Genomic DNA, 22,051 nt, shown 5'->3' on the forward strand with positions numbered 1-22,051 from the left:
GTCAGTCAGCTGTGATGGTCATAATTCAAAACTACAGCTTTATGAGCGCTTGTCAGAGTAAGCCATACCTGACAGATGCAATAAAACCAAAACCTGTTGAAAACGCTTGCAGCATCTAAATTCAGCATGCGGCCTGTCAGGTGCACTGTATGCATGTGCACATGTGTTTTTGTTTGTTTGTGTGTGGTTCCCAGGAAGATAGTTCACAGGACTCAACTTCAGCTTTTCAGCTTTAGTGCAGGGTTGCAGACAGCTGTGCCACAAACACATGGCTGTAGATCACCGCAAGGGCCTCCTATTTAGGTCACATTCTGTGCTTCAGCAACCAACAGAAGGGATCTGTGTTTAATGCAATGAATACCTTTTATTTGGACTCTGCAAGAACTCTGCCAGAAGTGTGTGTCCTAGTGATGTGCTGTGTGTGTCTGTATTGCAGGTGGGGGTGGAATGTGATCACTATGCTTTCCATTTTTTGCTTTCACAATGAATGAGTAGCCTAAAATATTAGCTGAGTTCTCTCCCCTGAGAGATTTAATCCTCTGCTCTGGTATTGACAATGAACTTGTGAACCATTTCCCATTTTTTTCAATTAATCCAGCACCCGGCTTATAGTTAAAAAAAAAAAAAAGAATAAATGCAACTCGCTTTTTATTCATGCGCAAATAGATTTTGAGTTTGACCTTTACTCTGTCCTCTAATTGTTAAAAACAAAGTTGACATGCTGACTTGTTTTCTCCTTCTTGCACTCTATTTTATTATTTCTTTATCTCCCACTTTTGCTTCGGTGCTGTATAATAAATTCTGGTAACGAGTTGTACACTAAGGCTCAACCACATTGTTGTCACAGTGTTATGCTGTGCTCTTATTTTTGTCTTATCTTCACCTTCAGCCCTTTGAAAACAGTGTGGGTCCTGCAGCTAACCAGCCTCAGCCTCAGATGATTAAGGGAAGCAGTTTAAGGGCGCTGATGGATGCAGTTGCTTTTGTGACACTATGTAAGAGAAGGTCATTTATTCCAGCTGCCTTTACTCCAGCTATGTGCCATGTTTACTGGTCAGGTATTTTCCTTCCAGAAAAACTAAAGATATCGACTGGATTGCACAATCAAGCTGCCATTGTTTATTGCCTTTTTTGCAGGATAGGATATACATGTGTGCACACTGAGCTGGTGTACATTAAGTCTACATCCCATCCCCAGTTTCTTATTATATTTTTGAGCTATGGGATGCCATGTTTTGTAATACCTTTGAACAAATATAGCTCGCTCTTTGTTTCTCTGTGCTCAATCCCCTGTCACTTTTGTATTGAATTCTTCCAGACTAAATACTAAAATGTACAAGGAAGCTTGAGGACAAATATGCTTGTCAGGGGCATCGTAGCGTGTGTAATTTATATTTAGGGATTACTCTTTTAAAGTTTTGAAAGATAAAAATAAAAGACAAAAAACAGAAGCAAAAGTTTAGGACTTTGTCCAGATTTCTCATCCGTGAAAAGTGTCAAAATGAATCTTTTTCAGCCTGAAACAAAATACATTGTAATGCATTTTAGGTGTGCAATTGTATGCTATTAATAATATATATTTTTTTCTGTTTCTCTTCCTGTTTGTCTGTTTTTTTTGGTCATGGCTGTGTGTTTTCTTGTAGAGCTAGATTGGGGTCCGTTCCAGACTTTCAGCTGCAACAGTTGGATGTGAGTTGACCTGCCGACAATGACCATGAAAGGCTTATCCAGCAGCCGCAGTCACCAACCTGTGACTTGTGACCCCTCGTATGACTCCATGACTCTGGGACACTCGGATCGTCGGTCCTACTTTCTCAATCAGGGAGAGACTCATCCAGCTGACCACCCCTGCTACCCCCAACGGAATGCCTTTCAGACTGAGTGCAGTGCCTATCCTGATCTGACTAGCTGCACCTTCCCTCGGAGACATTACAGCTCTCATCACGAGCTGAAGGAAGAGTGTGGTGCTGTGGTGCCTTACACTGGGCCAGCAGGGAGCTGTAAGGGAAGTGGAGGAAACAACAACAATCGCATACCATCCAACTTGCTGGAACAGTTTGAGACCCAAACACCTTTGCGACGTGACGGCTATCACACACTGCAGTACAAGCATACTGCAGTGGAGCACCAACGCAGTGACAGCCCTGGTCGAATCCGTCACCTTGTTCATTCTGTGCAGAAGCTTTTCACCAAGTCCCACTCTCTGGAGGGGCCCTCTGGGTCTGGAGGAGGAGGGAGTGGGAAGATGAATGGTAACAAATCAAGTACTGATGATCCTCCTTCATGCTCTGGTACCCTAAAGCACAGCAAGCGCAGTAAGAGCAAAGACCGGTCCAAGTCAGAACCTAAAATGCGCACTGCCATATCAGGATACTGGAGCTCAGACGACATGCTTGACCGAGAGGTGTGCCTCTACCATCAACAACAGGGGGGTAGCAGTGGAACTTTGCCCTCGGGGGTCATGACCATTGGGCGGCACCCAGACAAGTCCCAATCGCAATACTTCATGGAGTCATACAACACTATTAGCGCCCAGTCACTCAAGACATCACGCAGCAACAACGATGTGAAGTGCTCAACATGCTCCGGTGGAAGCAGTACAGCTTTGCCACTGATGGGTCCACTTGATGGGCAAGTTCAGCTTAAGAAGAGCTCATGGTCCTCTACTCTAACAGTGAGCAGAGCAAGGGAGGTCTACCAAAAGGCTTCTGTCAACCTTGATAAAGCTCTTGTCAAAGCTGAACAGGGACGCACTTGCCATTTCTTACAGGTAGGACCATTGCAACAGCCCCACCTCTTGCATGTCGTATCCAAGTCAACAGCTGCTTCTTGCATCCATTCATATTGCCCGTTTTTGACTTGAATATGCCTTTATTTGTGCATGTACAGTAAACAGACAGATCAAACCTGCGATGCCCCATAATCCATACTGACGTTCCCTTGATCATTAGTCTTGTGTTGATTTTTTTTCTTTTGTATGATCATTATCTTAGAATCATTCCAGTACATCTGCTCTTTTGTGTCCATGTGCATTGAATTGTTAATATAAAAGGGTATGTTTATGTCATGACATCTGGACTATGCGGTACGTCAAAAGTCACAGAAGGATAAAGTATTTACAATTTACCGGTACTGTATCAGAAAAAATTATTCAGTAAGCTTCTATTGTGTAATGCAGCAAGTTCAAAGGGCATCTTACAGTCTTTATGTTTACTGTATAACATACAGGAAAGAAGATTTAAAACACAAATCTAATATTTGTTAAAATGGCACGCTGTCACATTGAACTACATCTGCCCAGCTGTCAAGACTGGGTGATCATTGTAGCCGCAGCATGACTGATTGTGTGTACATCTTGGTCACAGACAGTCAGTTTGGTGCCATTAGGAAATCAGTGAGTTCAGTTGACATAAACTAGAAAACAAATGCTCCATTTCCTAAACCCTGTGGTCACACACATTCCAACAACAGAGCCACATGCATTGTGACATGTCAGCATATTGAGTCACGCATCCTTTTTTATTGTTTTATTTTGGTAAAAAAAAAAAAAGATTTTCCTCTTACATGGTTCTTCAGATTGGGAAGAGGTAAAAGTATAAGACTGGAGACAGAAAGATAAGGCAATGATAACAGTGAGGCATATCGCTTATGCCTGTGAGTGCTCACACTGTAGACAAAAAGGGAGCAAAGCTTTAAATACAAGCATGAGTTCAAAAGAACAAGAATAGGATTTCAAAATGCCAAGAAAATGTTTGCTTGGTTGTGAATTTTAACAACATGGAAATCTAAGTGAGCAAGCCATAGAAAGACTTGTCAGTGTGATCTTACACTTCTTCCAAGCAAAGAGCTATAGTATCTTTCATTTTCTATAGTTTACTGTACAAAGCCTTAAAGGAATTATATTTATTTTGACCCTAATATAAACTTTGTCCTTACCAAGGACAAAGACCAAACAAGGTCTGTGGTTGCCATTGACAATAAGGTCAGCTTGGTTTCCTAGCTAAGCAGCAGTCCATTGAAACATTTTCTCTTGCACTTTTCCACCCCTCTGTATCTCATTTCTTTCCCTTTAGATTCGGTGCCCTAATAGCCACTCACATTGAGACTGCAGTGGTTCTGCTGAACAAAACCCCCTTTGTTTTTCCCCCTCTCTCCAAGTCTGCTGTTTTTGACTCCCTCTCTCTTTTAGATTAGGGCTCGGAGATGACTTTGCCTTCTTTTATTTTTACCTTCATTAGAAAGTGTGAAAAGCAGGAGAGCAGACACAGACCAAGTTATTGCGATATTTTGTCAGAACGCTTAATTCCTCCAGATTTGATATGCAGCACATTTCACAGGACAGACAAAAGAAGGTCATCATTGTCAGGCTAATGGTACGATCAAGTCCTTGCATTGATGTCATAACTATTGTTGCTGAATATTTTTATGTAATATTTATGCACAGATTTGCACAAAGTTTATCATGGCCTTGTTGTATTCATACTTGTTCCTGTTGAAGCTCCCAAGAGTAAAAAGTAATAAGTGTTCATTCCCTTTGAAATCAACCTCACCTCTTCTCTACAGGTGCCTCAAGACGATTGGAGTGGTTTCTCTCCATTGGGGAAGGATGACGAGATCCCGTGCCGGCGAATGCGCAGCGGTAGCTACATCAAGGCAATGGCAGAGGAAGACAGTGGCGACTCAGACTGCAGTCCTAAACCCTCGCCCAAGGTGCAAGCACGACGAGCCAGCTACCTGAAGGCCACGCAGCCATCTCTCACAGAGATGACTACTCTCAAGTGAGTGTGTGTTGAAAGTGAAGCCTCCCTGTTTTCAGTTGTTCACTCGGTTTTCAAGGTTTTATTTCCACTTGAAGAAGTGACGTTTTGGAATTTTGTAGTTAGTTACATGAGTAGTTTTTGTGCATCTGCCATCTATCTAGTCATTTTATTCAGTAAAACTGTGTTTCTATTATGTGCCTGTAGGCCTGTATGCATGTGTATTTGAATGCCTCTGAACAAAATGTTTAGTTGTGATAAAAACTTCAAACAAACAGAACAGTCAAAAACACGTAATGCAAAAGTAAAATTAAGGAGAAAAATAAGATGGAAGTAGTCAGTGTTACTCACCTACTGTATATGGTTTATTGTTACAGTTTACTTTACTCATTCACTACAAACTCACACACAGTTTTGTCTTTTTAGTTCCTCTGTACTTCTTCTTCTTCTTCTTCTCCTTTTGGCTGTTCCCTCTTCAGGAGTCGCCACAGCGAGTCATTTTCTTCCATCTCACTCTGTCCTCTGCATCTTCTGTTCTCACTCCATCTCCATGTCCTCTCTGATTCCATATATCTCCTCGTTGACCTTCTTCTTTGTCTTTTTCGTGGTAGATGCATTTCTAGCAATCTTCTACCAATATACCCACTGTTCCGCCTCTTCCTTTTCTCCTGTATTTTTGTCAGTATCACTGTCTTCAAACCATACAGTGTAGCTGGTCTGGTTTTGTAAATGTTTCCTTTGATATTTGCTGTCACCTTTTTGTCGCAAATCACTCCTGAAACTTTTTCCATCTACTCCATCCTGTCTGGACTTTTTTTCACCTCTTTAGCACATTCCCCATTTTCCTGAACAGTGGACCCCAAGTACTTGAAGTCCTGCACCTTTGTGACCTCTGCTGCTTGTAGCCTCACTCTTCCACCAGCCTCCCTCTCATTCACACGTGTACTCTGTCTTACTATGGCTGACTTTCATTCCTCTTCTTTCAAGTGCATACCTCCACCTCTCCAAGTTATCTTCTGCCTGTTCCCTGTTCTCACCACAGATCACAATGTCATCTGCAAACATCATAGTCCATGGGGATTCCTGCCTGACCTCATCTGTTAGTCGGTCCATCACCAGAACAAACAAGAAGGAGTTCAAAGGCAATCCTTGATGCATTCCCACCTTCACCATGAAGCTATCTGTCATTCCTACAGTATATCTCACCACTGTCCTGCTGTCCTCATACATGTCCTGCACCTATCTAACATATATCTTTGCCACACCAGATTTCCTCATGAACTATCATACCTCCTCCCTCAGCACCCTGTCATATGCATTTTTTAATCCACAAAGATGCAATGGAGTTGTTTCTGACCCTCTCTGTACTTCCCCATCAACATTCTCAAAGCAAAGATGGCATCTGTGGTGCTCTTTCTTGGCATGAAACCATACTGCAGCTCACAAATAGTCACCTCTCGTCTAAGTCTAGCTTCCACAACTCTCTCCCAGATCTTCATTGTGTGTCTCATCAACTTATTTCCCCTGTACTTGCTACAACTCTACATCACCCTTGTTCTTAAAAATGTGCACCAGCACACTTCTTCTCCATTCCTAAGGCATTTTCTCACCTTCAAATATGCCATTGAATATTTGAGTCAAAAACCTCACTGTCTCACTCCTAGACATTTCCAAATCTCCACTGGTATGTCACTGGTTTCTTTCCTTGACACCAAACCCACCCATCCCTTCCTCATCCCCTCTGTTTCCATCACCAACATGTCCATTCAGGTCTGCTTCGATCACCACTCTCTCCTCACTGGGAATACTCTCTATCACTTCATCCACTTTCTTTCAAAATTTATCTTTCTCCTCTACATTGCATTCAACCTGTGGAGCATAACCACTGACAACATTTAGCATCAGATATTCTACTTCTACCTTGACACATCACACTATCTGACACTCTTTTCATCTCTACTACATCCTTTGCTAACGTCTCCTTCAGGTTTACCCCTTCTCCATTTCTCTTTCTATCAACACCATGGTAAAACAGTTTAAACCCTAATCCAACGCTGCAAGCTCCTCTTGGACACATAAAACATCTACCTTCCTTCTCTGCATCATGTCAGCCACCTCTCTACCTTTTCCTGTAATTGTCCCTACATTTAGAGTTGCAACTCTGTCATACATTCTTGACTTTCCTCTTCTCCCTCTATCTCCTGACACACCTCTCTCCTCGTGAGCTTTGACTAACAGTAGCACAATTTCCGCCGGCACGCTGTTTGTCAACTGCACTGGTGGCGGTCGGTGTTAACCTGGGTCTCGACCGATCCTGTATGGTGTCGCTTTGATGAACTCACATATTAGTTTTGGCAAAAGTGTTTTACGTTGGAAGCCTGTCCTGACACAACCTAACCATTTACCTGGGCTTGGAACTGGCACAAGAGGTACCCTGGCTTGTGCTCCCTAGTGACTGGTGTTTTTTTTTTTGTTTGTTTTTTTTTAGTTGCTCTGCACATCTTCCATTATATAACACAATGAACAGAAACTAAAATCCCTTTTTAAGTTTTCATTTTCTTCTGAGATTTTTTAAGTTGAGAATGTTGTCCGACTTGTTTGAAGGAGATGTTTGTGAAAGAAGTGAGACATTTTTGAAACATTTTGATTAGGCTGTTTTTTTTGTTGTGTGCTATTCGGTCTCACAGCTTGAATTTTTTTAAATTCACAAATCCCCACTTCTGCCTTTGATTAGAAGCTGACTTCACCTCACATTTTGATTTCTTCATGAATAAGGGGAAATTTGGAAGTGGCTGTTGAGAAAACAAATAGTCTAGCAGTAAAAGTATTTACAAAGTAGTAGCTACATCCACAGATTTCATCTCTTTAAAGCAGTTTAACAGTCTGTTTCATCAGTAACATTATGACTGAGGTACTCAGCACTTTAATCTCTTTGAAATTTGTTTTAGCTTAAAAATAAATATTAGCTTCAGTCCATATTAGTGTTTTTGCATTTGGAAAATCCAATGCACTGACTAAGAGCTGTGAAGCTACAGTGGAAAGAAAACAATTTGCTTTTACACAAAATCTGGTATTGTAACACTTACCTGCATGGCTGTGTTGAGGTGCAACACTTTTTAAGGTTTTTAAACTAACTTAGGTTTAAATAAATAGAAAATAAATTGTGACATTTTCATTGTGTATTAAGTTCAACTGCCAACTCGTCAGAGTAGTGTCCAAAACAGCAACAGAAAAATCTTTATAAATTCATTTCAAAATGTTATAAATAGAATTCAAGGAAATTTTGACCCAGTTCTTCAACACAGTGGAAACATGGCAGAATATACCTGTGTTAAGACGAGGAGAGAAAGCTTTTATATGATCACAGTGAATATAAGAGACCGTTTTTGTCAGAGCAGAAGGGTTGTATCACTGAAATGGACAGTTTGACCTGGCGCCAGAATGTGATCAGATATACTCTAAATGACATCTAAAACTCTCATCATCAAGTGTTAATTATCCTCCACAACTTAAACAGGCATGAACTGCTGAGTTAGAAAGTTTTGCGTACAAACAGAAATTAAAATACATGATGTGCACCCTAAATTAAAATAGAGACTGATCATGAGCTGACTGAAAATGATGGAATAATCTGAAATGTACTGTCTCCTGGTCTTTATAGAGCATTAAAGCATTTATCAGGTACTTTGGTATGTCTACAGTTTATGCTGTGAAATTAGAGTGGAAAAGGATTTATACTCGTGGGGAAATAAAAGTTGCTTTTGTTGTAATGCTGTTAACATTTGCAGGATGACAGATATCAGTTACTCACAAGGCTGCGCCATCTGCTATTTCTAAAGCAGTAAAAAATGTCCTATACTATGCATCGTTCACTTGTTCTAATTGGAGACACTTTACATTATAATTCGCACAAATGGTGAAAAAAATAAAAATAAATAAATGGACGAACATAATTCGGAGATGAGAAGAGCACAAGCGTATGCCCAGCCATTGTGACTGTTGGCACAAGCACAAACGCACAGTCTTATATAAGAACATGCGGCACAGCTTGGGGCCCACTAATGACTTTAGTGAGGCCCGGGAAATGCCATCATCATTTGATAGAACCCAGTGAAACAAACCAAACTGCAGTGCTGCACATTGGAGATAGAGATGAGTCGGGTGCTGCTGACAACTTGTTTTCATGCTGTTTTTGAGGACTCAAGTCGGTTGCGTCACACAATGACTAAATAATCAGTTTTCTTGTTACATATATTTCAGAGTGACCGTTTTGTCCTTGTCTAGTCTGGAATTGATTCTGAAATGTTATGTGGTTTGTTTACTCTCATCCAATAGAACACACAATAGTATTTTATTAAAGTAATTCTCCTTATCAAACACATGATACACAAACACCAAGTGTTTGAATTGCTTAGACAGTTTCTTGCACAATACAAAGGAAAGCACAGACAATGGAGGATTTTTTTTGTTGTTGTTGTTGTTGCCACAATTTAATTTACCCCCTACCTGCAGTACATTTCATCATGTTTGTCTTCTGTCACACTAAGAAGACATAACCTTCCTTTCCTCCTACGACACTACATTATGATTTTACAATAAAGTGAGGTGTGTTGAAAGAGACAATGAGACGAAAAGTAGAAGCGAAAAGAAATGAAACTAGAACAGATGAAAATTATGATTTGAAAGAAGATGGCTGAAAGCAAGAAAATGCTGTGGATACAAAGTGACAGCTTTGAAACCTTATATTTTAAAGATAGTATCTCACTGGGCTGTGACTGTTGGGGACTAGCTGAAGACAGAAATACAAGGAAACATGCACATTTTTACTTGCAATCACACCAAAAGACATGTTGGTGGAAGTAAAATTTGTTAAAATATGTGGTGAAATAAGATGTAGGTACATTCCAGTAATGAATTTAATCTCTCTGTGTATCAGCTGCACTCATACATGAGATTTAAGTGATTGATGTGAATAATTCACAGCAATCTCCGAGCTTTAGAATTAGCAGATTGACCAATTCTGCTCATTTATAAAGTTACTTAAACCAGTGGTAGTATAGTAGGGCCATGTATAGAAAAATAAAGTCAGTCTACAAGTTAAAAAATAATAAAATTGTTTTTTTATCGCATTTGCTGGCTCTAAAGGTGAGGTATTCCAATTTTCGTGCTAAATACTTGTCTGCAATGAATTCCCAAGCCTGAAACTTATTAAAATAAAATGCAAACATGTCAAGGTCAAGTAGAATGTGTTACTGAAAATAACAAATGTCCAGAGATAGAAACAGAGAAATGTTTTGTGTATATGCTTCCTCGAGTTTGTGCTGACACAGTAAATGGATACATGAACAAAAGTTTAGATTCTTGGAAATCCATAGACAGTTTAGGCATAATTACTTTTCAGTAAATCCAGTTGGTAATAGTTTTTAATTAAAAATAATAATGTGTTTGTTTGTTTTTTTAAATAAAGCGCTAAAACCAATAGATTCCTAAACTATGTCATATTTTCTGGGCCAAAGCTGATTTACAATGGACAGTGTTAAAAAGGAAAACTGTTCAAGTCAATTCAGTTTGTTTATATAGCACCAAATCACAACAGAAGTTGTTTCAGGGCACTGAACAGAAACATTCATATACCGTACATATAAAGTCAGTTAATAACGTTATTTATCCAAGGAGCCAACAGATTGCTTTTTGTCAGGTCAATTGAAATTTGATATTATTTTTAGGAACCATAGATGCCACGCCCTTTGAAAGGAGAGGGACTATCTAGCCTGTTATCAGCACACAGTTCAAAAGCATGCCTCTCTGATGGTATGGGGGTGCATTAGTAGTGAAGGAGTAGTCTGGAAAGGAAACATCAGTGCAGAAGAGAATGCATAGGCTTTAGCAACATTTACATCCATTCAGACATCTTTTTCAGGGAAGATCTTGCATATTTCAGCAAGACGATGCTAAATCTGCATACTGTGTCTGTTACAACATCAAATATTTGTAGTAGAAGAGTCAAAGTGCTGAACTGACCTGCCTGCAGTCCCAAACATTCACCAATTTCAAACATTTATTTCATCTGTAGTATGACATATCCTGAGATATATTCATACATTAAACGGGTTCACTCATCTTTCTGGACTGTGTGATGTTCGTGCGTTGAATTCAACAGAAATGTGGACGTGAGACGTTAATTATCTTTGACTCACCAAGCGAGTGGGTCATTTATTAACAGAATCAAGTTTAACACATCACACATTTACATTAATTTGGCAGAATATGAAAACAACAACATAATCAGCTTTACAACCAGGAAACCATACGGCCATGGTTTTCCGTTGCTTCACCACAGACATTAATGAAAACATCTGGATTAATTTTCTAGCAGAAAGGAGAGTTTAAAGATGGAAAATTGAGATTTATCTTACAGAGAGATGTGTGAGGGAATTTATCTGTTTTAACCAGAACGTGCACGCTCCTTCGGAACTCAGCTTGTCCCAAACAGTACACTTTTGGTGAAGGTCGACTTTTACCTTTTCTGAAGATAGATCAGTTCCGGCGTGGAGTCTCACTTCCAACCACTGTTCAGCGTCTCAGTGAGAACAGCCAAATACCTAGAGAGCCGTGCGAGGTTATCCAAACAGAAGTTATAATTCCCAAAATCGTCTCTGGTTCAGCTTGTTTGGTTTAGCAGCATCCATGAATGCCTGCGTTTGCATTCACGGACTCCCAAACTCTCTGCATTCTGGATTCCAAAACTCTTGAACTCCTCTGGAACTCTTCTTCTCTCTACTGTTGAACTGGGAAGTTGCCACATTTAAAATGGGCTCTACTTCCGGTTCATTTGAGAGCTTTTGATTGGTGGATGGACCAAAGCAGAGGTGTGGTTTGTGATGTAAGGTGTTATGGAAAGTCAAGGATAGAGATTAAGATTGTTTAAGAACAGACAGAAAGATTGTTGGAGAAAACCAGTCTTAGTGGCGTCTCTACTCAGTATCTTGCTGTAAAAGTTAAACATGACATTTCTTTTCAGTAAACTTCTTAGTTGACCGAAGCTTGAACTTTAACACACTTACAACTTTGCTCACTTTCAAAGCAGACGATCAAGAAATTGAATCATTACTCTGTAATGTACTCTAACTTGATTTCTCTTTGAATTGAGGAATAAAAATCATTACTACTGTTTAAGTAAATAAAAATGAGTAGTTCACTTCAACATGTAAACATTGTTTGAACTAACACAATTTGATTATCAAAACATTTGTAAAATAGTAATGATCATAGAGAATTGTCTTTTCCACTTGATTAATTCAAGAAAGAAAGTCTCAGGATGGGTCTAAACTGTATTTCTGGATTCAAATCAATGAAATGACAGTTTCTGACCATATGATCCTAAGGTCATTGATTTGACATCAGGTCAAGTTCACTACACATCCTAAAACAAACAAAAAAAATCAGCAAAGAAGACCATTTAACTGCTAAAATCCTTCATAAGACAAGAATAGGACAATATTTCTGTCTAAAATAGGGGATTTATAAATCGTTAAATTCAGTTTAGTTTTTGGCTGTTTTTACACAATGTCCAATTGTTCTGGAATTGGGGTTGTTTGTATTAAAAGCACATCTACTATTAATACATCCTAATGTAAAAGTTAATATAGCAAAGAATGAACTGATGAACACACTCAGTTGATATATAAGTATGAGAATTAATAACTGTCAATTTAAAACCCTTATTTAGATCTTAATAGCATGTCCCTCCGGTTCACCTTTGTCTTCCAATGTTCCATCCAGGAATGACTACCAGTACTCTGGTTTGCTTTGCTGTGGCAACCGAGCTCTATTTTAAGGAGGATATGCATAATTAAAGAGATCTGACCTAGAGGCAAAGAGCAGGAGCTGCACATCACAGCTCCGTGTGATGTTCCTAGATCTTTGTGTATGAAAACAAGAGACCAAATTATTAGAAAATTGCACATTTGGCTCTTACAGTTCATTTAAGAATCCTGTTTTAGCATTGTATTGAGTTTCTTCATTTCATTTTGTTTTCTGTAAGATGGCAGTATTACCGTATTTTCCGCCGTACATGTCGCACCGCCGTATAAGTCACATCAATCCAAAAATGTCTAATGAAGTAGAAAAAAACATAAATAAGTCACTTTGCTGTATAAGTCGCATCTATTATACATCGCTGTTGACGCGTCACATTTGTTATGCATCATCACTGACCACCCGGAAACGTTGGCCGGTGTAGTGCCAAAAATCGATTGGATGTCAAATGGCAGCTTCAGGAGCGTGCGCGGGAGGACTTTAACAAGAATTTATTAAGATTAACACTTAAAAACAATTATTTGTTTGCTCGACATTATAGCAAAGGTGTGTCTCAGTTTAACTATTCTTTAATAAATGCACTTTAATGGTCAAGTCGGCTGCATTTCAAAAATCGATTTGCGGCTGCTGGAGCACGCAGACGGAGGACTTGCTGTGCATTTCTTCGAAATTTACCAAGATAACTACCTAAAAACAATTACTTGTTTGCTCGAAATTATAGTAAAGGCGTGTCTCAGTTGAACTTTTCCTTAATAAATGCACTTTAATGGTCAAATCAGCTGCATTTTGTGCATCACAAAAATAAAATCCACTATTACCTATTAATGAGAAATTTGGCTTGACATATTGCTCGCGGGCCCTCTAGTGGCTGAAAATGGTACTGTTCAATATTTTCCATGTCAGAATGAATGAAATTGTCAGAGCTCAGCTAAAAATTGGGTTATAAATATGGGGAAAAAAACATATTAGCCACTTTGTTGCATAAATTCGCAGTACTTGCAAATTTATGCAAAAAAATTGTGACGTATACGGCGAAAAATACGGTAGCTACCATATTCATCCAGATGAAAACAAGGCAGATTTAGTTTAATTAACCCCGATTAATAAATTTCACCCAGTTGCCGTGTAACCTAAACTGGCACAATCCCTCACACTTATTCAAACATGTGCGTGCACATACAGTTGGTGTGAAGCATGCTGAGAAATCAGGTAGGGGCTAATGAGACCGCTGTTTATCTTCTGTGGAGACAGGTAATGTGTCTAGACCTTTCTTTGAGTTTCTTTTACAAAATTATGTAAATTAAGATCAATCTACAGGCACACTTACTCTAGCTTCTTCTTCCTGACAGGAATGCTAGTGTTCCCAAAGTTAAGCATTTTAGAAAGTGCCTACAAGGATAGACTGAAGCTACTGGAAGTGTTTTTCTGTAGCTTGTTGATTAGAAAAGAGCAGTTGTATATCAGTCTGTATATCTGGGTAATGTGATAATGTACATTGTAAACATTTGCTTTATGTCTGTACGTCTCCAACTATTTTAATCCTTTTTTTTTTTCACCGTTTTAATTTATTTTTCCCTTTTTTTTCTATCCATCCTCTTTCTTTTTTTCTTGTGGCAGAATTTCCACAGAGCACTCACCCAAGCTGCAGATCCGAAGTCACAGCTACTTGCGGGCGGTGAGCGAAGTTTCCATCAATAGGAGCCTGGACAGCTTGGACCCGGCAGGGCTGCTGGCCTCACCTAAATTTCGCTCCCGAAACGAGAGCTACATGAGAGCTATGAGCACCATCAGCCAGGTTAGTGGGTATCTAGGGGCCCATAGCTCTCTGTTATCGGCCTCCAAACTAAAGAGCTATGTTTGTTGAGGCGAAGAAGTGAGAAGAAAATCATATTTGTAGCTCAAATCAACAATCGGGTCACCATTCTACAGAGACAGAAAAGGATGTGAACCCCCTAGTCTCCTAATTAGTGTATATGTTTGTTTGCTGTATTCTGGAGCTCAGATATGTTGATGTTCAAATTGGCTAATTAAACCAAGAGCACATACAAAATCCCTCCAGTCTCCCACTTTACCTTGGCTTGCTCTTTCCATTTCAACATCCATTCATCTTTCTTTACCTGTTGTCTCCTTTTTGGGTTGCAGGGGGCTCTCTCTCAAGTGGTCATTGTGCAAGTGTCAGGGTTCACCCTGGACCAGTCGCTACAGGGCAATTTTGTTACCCTGTTGCGACTGCCTTTTTTGGTTATTTTGTTTTGCAAATACTAAAGCTTTTTGTGTTCTTTTCAATTTGACACAAGAAAACTAGTCTAATTAAATGTAACTTTCCATTTATTTCTAAAAGGTAGCATGGTAGAAGCCTCTTATTGTTCTGGTTGCTGTGACATGTGCTTAACGTTTGGGATTTCCATTACTGCTTCATGCTCTGCCATGTTTGGAGTGACAGAGAAGCTTAACGTTCCTTTTTGCCTGGGGTAGTTTAGGTGTGTACTCCCATCCAAACCCCGGAGGCAACATTTTGCTTCACCATCTGAGTGATGGACCCTTGAGACCTCGCTTCAAGTTCTGTCAGAGACCAGGTCTAACAGGAGAATGTCACAGAGGACCAGCATTTATTTAAATAAAGAAGAGGAATATGTGTTGCTGGTCTTTAAATCCCTCCCACTTTTTAACAGACTAACTTTTCTGACTTTGGCCTCTACAGTTTCACACCCGCACTTGTTTGACTGTACAGTCTACATCCACAAAAACCCTAATGAAATGAGCTTTAGTCCCATTCCTTTTTATTTTTTTATTTTTTTTGCTCCATTTAAATTCTTTAAGTACTAGAATTCAGCTTCATACTGTCTACACTCTCAAGCCACTCAGCTCACAAATCTCTAGCAAGTTATCAAAAGTTTTTCTTTTATTTAGACCGCTTTATTTCCAACCAAAACTGCAGAAGATAATGGTGCTGTTTGATATGCTTGGGATAAAACTAATCCCAGCAGTTCTGGTTTTTGCACTTTCTATTCTCACCTGTAATAACAAGATTTAAAGAATATCCTCATTTTCTGACTCTTTGAAGTTATATCGTAAAATTTCCCACTCATTGGTACCCTTTGGATACTGACTTGCTTCCTTATTTATTCACAAAATATGTATTGTTACATTTTAACTCGTTAGTGATGAATCAAGTGTTTTTTTTAACCATATATACTCTGTAAAGTCTCAACCATTTAGAAAAAAATGAATAATAAATAAAAAATTCTTAGAAGCCAAAAAAAGAAAGAAAGCAAAAGAGGAAGTTCTTCAAATTATTTCCCAGCTATGTGGTATTTTTCTTTTTTAATAATTTGCAATTGCTTTTGCTAATCAGTAAAATATCTGAAATTACAATGTCTGTAATATGTATTTTTGTTATATTTATCATATTTGTTTTTTTTATCATTATTTATGTTTGCCTTAGGAAGGAAAATGCAAATATGTCTAAATTAATTATAAGTAGCTTTTAAAAAGAAAGGATTGACCAAAGGGCTCTTTAAGCAAAGAAGCAGATGTGAAACCAAACACATTAAAAACTGATGAGTTATTATGATAATTTACTCGTTACCATATTTTTCTGACAATAAGGCGCACTTAAAATTCTTTAATTTTCTCAAAAATCAACAGTGAGCCTTATAATTTGGTGCACTTTATGTATTAATTCTGGTTGTGCTTACTGACCTCAAACCGATTTTATGTGGTATACGTCGTTCAAAAATCTGTCAAAATGTTTTAGTTTTGCTTAATGCGCCTTATGCATGAAAACAGACCCGTTTATTGATATTGCGGCTTTAAATTTGGTGTGCCTTAGTTTAAAGCTGTTGGATCATAGAATGGGTTGGTTTGAACAAACATTGGGTCAAAAAGTTTGTGGTCGGGTCAGAGATGAGAAGTGTCATTTTTCATAGTTGTCTATTTAAGCCAGATTTGAACTAAAGGGAACCAGACTACCTCTGCTTTAGGATGTGATAAGCAAAATAAAGGTTGAAAAAACAAATTATAAGAAGCTATTTAACCAGGTTGCCTTTGTTTACAACTTTAGTTTACGTTAGACCAGGGGTCTGCAACCTTTACAATCAAAGGAGCCATTTCTGCCCCTTCGTTCACTAAATTAAACGTCCTGAGACGCAAAACCTGCTACAATTGTCATTTTCAACTGGTGGCCCTTGGGCCACTTTAAATTTGTTAGAGGGAACTTTTCTGGCCAGTAGGCGTGAAATTATAAAAAATAAAAACATCCAATGATTGTTAAAATGTATTGATATTTTTTACATTTTGTGACAAAAAAAGACTAGATTCCACCCATCCATTCATTTATCCATCCATTATCTTTACTCGCTTCTTCCTTATCGAGTTGCAGGGGATCAGTGGTGCATATATATATATATATATATATATATATATATATATATATATATCACAGAAAACTGGATTCTTGTAAAGAAAAAATAGATATTATTTTGTCTATTAAAAAAAACTAAAATAATGAACTGTGCATGCTTATGTGTTTTTGTTTGTTTTTTTTTATTCTGGAGAAATTGACTACTTTGAAGAAATAAAGCATAAAATTAAAGGGAGTATAATTTACTCTGTGTCTTAGTACTATTATCCACATATTTGTGATGGAAATGACTGGAAAACTGGTAAAACTATTTTTTTGTTGTGGGTTTAACATCCTATAAAATTCAGAACTCAAAGCTTGAAAGAGCCGCTCCGGAGGGACCAAAGAGCCGCAAGTGGCTCCAGAGCCGTGGGTTGCAGACCCCTGCGTTAGACCGTTGGTTTTCATTCTTAAAACGGCATTAGTTTATGTAGCTGATACTAATAGCAGTTAGCGCCAGCTAGCTAGCACCAAGCCATCCTACCATCCATTAAGTTTACCCACTTCTTCCTTTTCGGGTCGCGGGGGTCACTGGTTACCCATGTCCAACCATTACTGTGCGAGAGGTGGGGGACACCCTGGACCAAGTTGTAATTATCGAATAAGTCAGATTTTAGTTTGTTCTTTTTTACTCAACTTATTAGTAGCACTAATTGTGCAAATTAGTAATTAACCCCCAATTTTGGGGGTAAAAAAAACTCAACCTAGTCTGCTGAGTTAAAACTACAAAGAGTTAGCTCAGTCCAAATTTAAGCCGGCAGTAAGCATGCAAGAAAGCCAAATGATAAAAACAAGATTAAGATAATAAAAAGTAATTAAATATGAAAAGTATTCAAATATGAATAAAAACTATATTTTAAAACATGTCAATTATGAGAACAGTGAAAAACTTCCTGCTGTACCCACACAATAATGTTTTATTTAGAATGTATTTTCCCATCTTTTGCTCCAGTTGTATATTCATTTGTTCTATATTGCACTTATTCAGTTTTTGTACAGTATATACACGTTGTATGTCTAAACTTATTTGTTTTTGTACAGGATCTGGACAGTTCATCTCCTGGATGTTTGATTCTTGCAGGTGAGCGAGGTGGAGGTGAATGGGCAGATTGAGGCAGTGTGTGAGTCGGTGTTCAGTGAGATGGAGTCCCAGGCCGTGGATGCCCTGGACCTGCCCGTGCCCAGCTGCTTCCGCATGCGGAGCCACAGCTACGTGCGCGCCATAGAGAAAGGCTGCTCTCAGGAAGAGGAGGAGAGTGGCGTCACAGCGATCAACAGAAGGAGCAACTCTCCCCCTCGCACTGCCACCACCGTCCGAACCATCCAAAGCAGTACAGGTTGGTGGGAACATGCTAAATCCAAGAGTGTGCATTAACTTGCACATTTTATTTCCCTTTATAAATTGGTCTTTTGTGCTATAAACAGTTTTGAACACTTACTCTTACACACACTCACACTTACTTTTGTACTATCCACCTGACCCAGTTTTTTCCTTTATTAGCTGAATCCCAAAGCTTTTCCTCCCCACACAGAGAGCTTATCTGAGCTGACTGAATCTTATTTCAGCCCGCTCATGGTCCGGAGAGCTCAACTTTCCAACATGACTGCATGCAGCATTGAGGATGAGTGCTGCTGGCATCCAGCGCTGAGTGCCTTCATGTTTTTACACTGCAGAGTCCGAGCGTCGTTCCGTTATCTTGCGCGTGTTGTGTCACAGTCATCGTCCTCCTTCCACTTCAATCGCCAATTAGGCGACATCATTTCCCCCCAAAACCTAGCTGACAATATAAGGAAGTTTATTAAACATATTCATTGCACGTTTAATCTTTTTTTTTTTTTTTTTTTTTACACTGAGAAACATTTATTCAGTGATTAATTTGGTTTAAGATGAATTCTTTCATGGGTTAAGTTTCTTACAGTGGCACAATGTAAATGAAAAATAATCAAAGTTTCTTTATTTGACATACGCATCACATGTGGTACATGTGGTGGAACGAAATTGCGTACACAGGGTCCCAGTTACATCCAACAAAAATATAAATTGTAAATAAAAGCAGTAATAAGATCTAAGATATGAAATGAGATAAACATAAACTAAAAATGCACGAAGCACTAGTAGTATAAAAGCAATACGCCGAACAGCAACACGAACATGAGTCTGTGTGAGCAGATGAGTACAAATGAACACAGCAACATGAAATAAATCAGCAGCATGAGATCAGCAGCATGGATAATCAGCAGCACATATCAACAGTTAAGTGGGATTATAGTGATTTTTCACAGTGATTATCCTGATTAGGGATTCATGAGTCTTATAGCTTCAGGGTAGAAGCTGTTCCTTAGTCTAGTGGTTCTACACTTAATGCTCCTCAATTTCCTTACTGAGGGGAGCGGAGCAAAATGTATGTGTGCTGGGTGAGTGGGGTCCTTCATGATGCAGATGGCCGTCTTCCTGCATCTAGAGGTGTAGATGTCTGTGACGTGGGGAGGCTGACTCCAACAGACTTCTGTGCAGCCTTTTCTTTCTGCAGCCTCCATGCCACACGTTGATGCTGGAGCACAGGATGCTCTCCACTGCACACCTGTAGAAGGAGGTGAGGACGGAGCTTCCCAGTCCAGCTCGCCTCAGCCGCCTGAGGAAGTAGAGTCTCTGATGAGCTTTCTTGATCAGGCTGATACTGTTAACTTAATTAAAAGATATTGCTAAAGGCTGCTTGTTATTGTGAAAATCCAACAGTCTCCCACTGCCCTTGATGCCCATCTGATTTAGATCATAGCGGTGCCAAAACACAAAGGTTTTCATTGCGGTGACAACAAAACAGAAAGAGAGCAGTCTGGAAAATGTGTGTTTATCTCAGCGCCATTGGCATCGTATAATTCAACAATAATTTTGCACTTGCGTGGCTTTTCTAACATTATGCAGCCCCACTTCACAGCTTTCCAGATTGCTGTTGTTCCCCATATCAGGAGAGAGCCGTGTGCCGGCGATCGCACATACAAACCCAGAGAATTTTCTGCGTTTCACAGGAAATCGTCTAGGGGCCCCGAAGTGAGAAGTGAAGATGTTGTTGTGGTAAATACTGCATGAGGTTTCTGAAGGCTGTTTTCAAGCACCAGTTACAGGAAAAAGAAGAAGAAAAAAGTCCCACATTGATGTCTTCTGCTCACATTTGTCCCTGTGGCAAACTGCCAAAATATCACACATTCACACCCACAGAGCCATGAGAAACCTATCAGCTTCCGTTCACGCTCCTCTCACTGCTGCGCCGCTCCTGCCCTTTATTACTGATGATCTTTTTAATTCCAAAGACGGAGACCACAGTTCTTTGATCTCTCCTCTTTGAACGTCAAGCGGCTGCTGTTGGCTGCCCGCTCAAACTGGCACACCCTCTTGCGCTCACAGTCGTTCGCACGTGCGTCACCGTGGCCCCGGACGGGCACGTTTGGCTGAGACGTCGGCTCCATCGGATCGGTTTAACAAAATCTGCAGCAGATCCTCTTTGTAAAGCTTGGGAAAATCCATAGTAATCAGTTAACGGGAAGACTTTGCTGCCGCTAAGCTGCGCCTCCTCCGCCACACATCATCTTCATTTAACGTATTAATCACCTTTTCACCCTTTTGACGTCTTAGCATCCGCTTTTCCGCAACAGTTTGGTTGATTTTGATTGAGAGAGCTCACAAACAGTTACTAAGTCTGGACAATTTGTCTTATTTTTCTAATTTCCCATCGCTTACTGAGCTGCTGGTAATAAAACAGCCCAATTTTTCATGCATCTTTCCCTCACAAGTGCTAATAGAATGGCTGAAAAGTGTGTCTTTCCTCCACCTCATCTCCATTAAAGGGCCGTGTTTAATTTATCGGCTGTGATTTTTTTTTTCCCCCCCCCAGCTCCAAGAGGCGTTCTGCTGAGTAAAGCAGTGCTTAGGGCTTAGACATGTGAGGCGTGCTCGTGCTTCAAATTGCTGATGGACTTGTCCAAAACTCAGTGGAATACAGCCTCTTCGTTTAGTTTGTTCAATCAGGTCTGGGCACGTTTTATCTGTTTGTATAGCGTTACAAGTTTAAGAGCAGCTAAATAAAGATAAATTACCTGCTGCCTTATGAAAAGAGTTTGAGTTGATCAAATGTGCAAAAAACCATTGATAAATCGTTAAAAAGCTTAATGAACGGGAAATGTGAAAGCCTTTAAAGTGGGGTTAAAAGGTGAAGAATTAATATCCTACCTGCTGCAGAGGCTCATTTAAGTCCATTTTTTGTATTTCTACCGTATTTTTCGGACTATAAGGCGTACCGGATTATAAGGCGCATTAAGCAAAACAAAACTGTCAGATAAGTCAAACTTTATTCACAATAACCATAGAAAATCAGTTTGAGGTCAGTAAGCACAACCAGAATTAATAGATAAGGCGCACCGGATTATAAGGTTCACTGTTGCTTTTTGAGAAAATTAAAGGATTTTAAGTGCGCCTTATAGTCCGACAAATACGGTAATTCTTTTTTGTCAAACTGAAATCAAACAGTGAACTATCTACAATGGGTAAGATATTAATTGTTCATAACCTTTCGCATCCAACGTTCTGAACTGTCATTTTAACTCATGAAAAGATTAAGGGGGGAATAATTAAATACAATCAACGTTTTTGTTTTATTGTTTTTTATATATATTTAAGTTATTTACTTCCAAATAGGAAATATGTCTGTTTACTGAGCTCATAATTCTGTAAATAAAGGCTTAATGGGGAAAACGTTAATGTTCAAAAGACCTAATTTAAAAAAAAAACCTATTAAAGTTTAAGAACAAATGCTTGTGGATAATTATATAATAATAATATATATACATACAATAATAAATAACTCTTCACATCCTTGAAGGGTACAAAAAAAATGTTCTAACGCTTAAAAAAAAGTTCACTTTGAGATTTATTTATTTATATCTGGAGAAGCTCTCAACTAAAATTATTCTACTTCATAAATACATGAAAAGAAAAGATGTTATGGACAGTTGGAGCAGTTATCATCTTAGTAAATGTATATATTTTACATTTTATTTTTTACCAAACTTCATATGTGTT

The 22,051-nt window shown here is 39.0% G+C and overlaps 1 protein-coding gene across 1 annotated transcript in view; it reads left to right on the forward strand.

Moving 5' to 3' along the window:
• Positions 1-1,704: 1,704 nt before the first annotated feature.
• Positions 1,705-22,051, forward strand: part of dlgap1b (discs, large (Drosophila) homolog-associated protein 1b) — a 44,030-nt gene continuing 23,683 nt past the window's right edge. The window contains exons 1-4 of the mRNA XM_037694070.1: positions 1,705-2,770; positions 4,564-4,778; positions 14,193-14,370; positions 18,059-18,314. Coding sequence (XP_037549998.1) covers positions 1,709-2,770; positions 4,564-4,778; positions 14,193-14,370; positions 18,059-18,314 — 1,711 coding nt within the window. The 5' untranslated portion in view covers positions 1,705-1,708. The remainder of the gene's footprint in view (positions 2,771-4,563; positions 4,779-14,192; positions 14,371-18,058; positions 18,315-22,051) is intronic.

The sequence above is a fragment of the Nematolebias whitei genome, chromosome 20 (genome assembly GCF_014905685.2).
Source record: "Nematolebias whitei isolate Nwh7 chromosome 20, NemWhi1, whole genome shotgun sequence".
NCBI classification, from domain to species: Eukaryota; Metazoa; Chordata; class Actinopteri; order Cyprinodontiformes; family Rivulidae; genus Nematolebias; species Nematolebias whitei.